The following is a 3,271-nucleotide window of genomic DNA, read 5'->3' on the forward strand; positions in this document are numbered from 1 at the left end:
ATACATAGATAATTATATATGCTTATCAAAAATTGCTTACAATAATCTTAGATTTGTAGTCCAGATTGTGTCTTAGAATTTAAACTTAGCAAGATATCCATTCCCAAATGATGAGAGGACTATGATATCATGAATTAGCATATCATAGATATTATACAACAAGTAACAAGCCAAATAAATAATCTCAACGATTAAGACAAATAAACAATAGATAAATTGAGATTTTAGTGTTTAACTCATGATTAATTCAACAGCGCAAGATCAAACCACTAGTCTAGTAATAGCATGTGCATGTCACATATTTAAGGTATATTTGGTTTACTGCCTAACTTGCCACACTTTATCTAACTTTTCTGTCTAAGGTTAGTTATTCAATTCGAACGACTAAACAAAGTGTGGCATATTTTGCCACGAACTAAACATGCACTTAGTTCATTCAATTGGATATAGCTCTATGGCTTCCGCTCATGTGCGATTATTGGGCTGTGTTTTTTACCTCTTGTCAGGGATGGATGAATTTTAAGTGTCTAGTGGGTAGATATACCCATGGGTTTGCGGGTTCGAGTACCATAAAATTATGCCCACATCCATAAATCTATAGGCATAATTTTTTACCAAATACCATAAAACTATGTCCGCACCAATAAACTCAGTGGGTACAACTTCTTTACCAATTAACATACTCATATAGGTAACGATATTCATCCACGCCCATGTCCTAATTAGGGCTTGTTCGGTTATTCCCAAAACACATGGATTGGATGGGATTGGAAAAAAATGAGAAGAGGTTTGACTTGTATGGGATTCAAACCCATCCAATCCCACTCAATCCACATGGATTGAGAGCTAACCGAACAAGCCCTTAATAGGGTAAAAAAACCATTATGTTTCGGATTGCGGTTACCCATTGTCATGCATAGCTAGTTGTGCATTCTAGTGTATTCATCGGATTTTGTTGGTTCCGCATCATATCTGCATCCATACACAATCACAATCGGATTATCTGTATCCGCATGGACAGTAAAAACTCTTGTTTATAGCCTTAACATTCACATTCATGATGGACCAGATTAGAGAATTATTTGGTACTACTTTCACCCTTATTTTTGCATCATATTTCAGCTGGGGCATTGCTGTGCAAGCTAGTGTGCTGAGTTCATGATTCCGAGGATTTTCAGTTGCCATCATCTTCGTGTACCTCTAGCCAAAGTGTTTGCTGCCTGGGGGGAAATCCAGTACCAAATTAGCATGGATGAAGGCTATAGTACGGAAGGATCATGATAGGTGCTGTCTTGAATTTGATGTAACGCTCCCTGACGAGAAATTGTCATGTGCACATGCCTCCGCAAATAGTGCTTACTAAAGCGACGTGTCAAGAAAAACAAAACACACGATACACTATCCTGCAGCCAACTTGCAACACACGCTAAATCCGGGTCTAAATCAGTCTTAAGTTTCTTACCCGCAACTCTTCTCAAAAGGTTTCCTCCTGGCTCGCGACAAGTTAATTCTCAAAAGTTCGTGTCAGTATAATACAATATTAGACCATGTTTAGAATATGGGATTTTGTATTGTTTCTCTTTTTTTTCCTGTTCTCGAAGATTCGATGCTACTTGTCATATGCTTGTTTTTTATTCTAAATTATAAGTTATTCTGTCTTTTTAGATATATACCTGAGTATATAAAAAAAACTATATCTAAGAAGCACTTACGATTTAAGACAAGGTACCATTTTTCTCCTTTTTGAATGATTAAGCCCGTGCCGACACTTGTCATCACGTGGCATAACACCTTAAAATTTAAAATTATCTCAACAGCAATGGAAGGAAAGCACCAATTAAGTAGTTCCCAGTCAACTGTGAGGGTAATAAAATAGAAAAAAAATGTCACGGTCAGTAGTTACCAGAGTCGTAACATACTAGGTACCCTAATAAGCATGTCAAATGTTAATGGCAGCATTTGTATTGTGTCATAGCTCAGTTTAGCAGCAGCTTTAGAGTACAAATCACAGGATTAATTACCGAGATGTTATGGAGCTATCTTAACCATATCACTGTCTCCATTCAGCACAACATTACTTACCACGAAAAGAAAAGGGGGGAAAACCGAAGGTTAACTTAACCAGCGCAGGCCACCAGCGCTAATTACCGACACCAAGCAAGAAGCCGGCGGCGGGAGCCATGCCATGGCCATGGCCATGCAAGCATGGACGGCGACGGTCACAACCTGTCCTACCTGCCGAGCCCTGACGGCGACGACGACGAGCCTCCGCCGTAGCCATAGGCGCCACCTTTTCCGCCCATGGCCATCTGGTGGTGCGGGTACGACCCGGACGACGCGGCCGGCGGGGAGCCGCCGTACATGGGCTGTCCCATCATCATGATCATACCGCTTCCCCCGCCCGCGCCGCCGTACATGCCGTATCCCCCGACGGGCCCGCCCGCGCCATTGTGCGTTGACGACGACGGCGTCGTCTCCCTGTGCAGCGGCGGCTGCGGGCCGGAGGAGGCGCTCGTCGTGGCCGCCTTCTCGCCCTCGAGCTCGCGGAACTTGTGGAGGTAGAGCTTGAGCGGCTCGACGTAGTCCTCGAAGCCGAGCGTGGTCATGGCCCAGAGTAGGTCGTCGCCGTTGATGGTCTTGCGCTTCTCGCGCTGGCACTTGTCGGAGGCCTCGCCGGTGATGAAGGAGATGAACTCCGACACGCACTCCTGCACCGTCTCCTTGGCGTCCTTGGAGATCTTGGCGTTGGCCGGGAGCGCCTTCTTCATGATCCGGCTCACGTTCGCGATCGGCAGGAACCGGTCCTGCTCCCGCGGCGACGAGAACTCCGCGTTGCTCGGCCCGCCGGACTCGTTGTCGGAGTCCGGCATCGCGGCCGAGCCACCGAACAGCACTGTCCGGTCAAGTCAAACAGCTCTGAGGAGAAACGCAGAGGAGGAAGAGGGCAGAGCAGCGGAGGCGGAGCACGAGCTGGACGGGCGGGGGAGAGCGGGGAGCCGGGGAGTTTGAGAGAGCGGAGTGGAGAATGGGGCAGCGGTCGTCGGATGCATCGTGGGGATAAGAACGCATCCAGGGGGCGACGTGTCGCGGCCCCGGCCGTTTGTTTGTCGATAAGTCTGGGGGCCAGCCGGCATCCACCGATGCCGTCCGTTTCCGCCACGCTGGCGGGGCCGGGGCCGTCCGCCCACCGCGTGGGCCAGGGCACGCGGGATCAGGTGCGTGATCCACGGGGTGGGCCCCTGGGTGGCTTCCACGTAGGAGTGAGGACGTG

At 47.8% G+C, this 3,271-nt stretch overlaps 1 protein-coding gene across 1 annotated transcript; it reads right to left on the reverse strand.

The window, feature by feature from the left end:
* Positions 1-1,946: 1,946 nt before the first annotated feature.
* On the reverse strand, positions 1,947-3,026 carry LOC100281337 (uncharacterized). Its single transcript, NM_001154255.3, has one exon. The coding sequence runs from the start codon at positions 2,868-2,870 to the stop codon at positions 2,232-2,234; it is 639 nt and encodes a 212-aa protein (NP_001147727.2). The 5' UTR covers positions 2,871-3,026; the 3' UTR covers positions 1,947-2,231.
* Between the last annotated feature and the right edge of the window lie 245 nt (positions 3,027-3,271).

Source organism: Zea mays, chromosome 7 (genome assembly GCF_902167145.1).
Source record: "Zea mays cultivar B73 chromosome 7, Zm-B73-REFERENCE-NAM-5.0, whole genome shotgun sequence".
Classification (NCBI taxonomy): Eukaryota; Viridiplantae; Streptophyta; class Magnoliopsida; order Poales; family Poaceae; genus Zea; species Zea mays.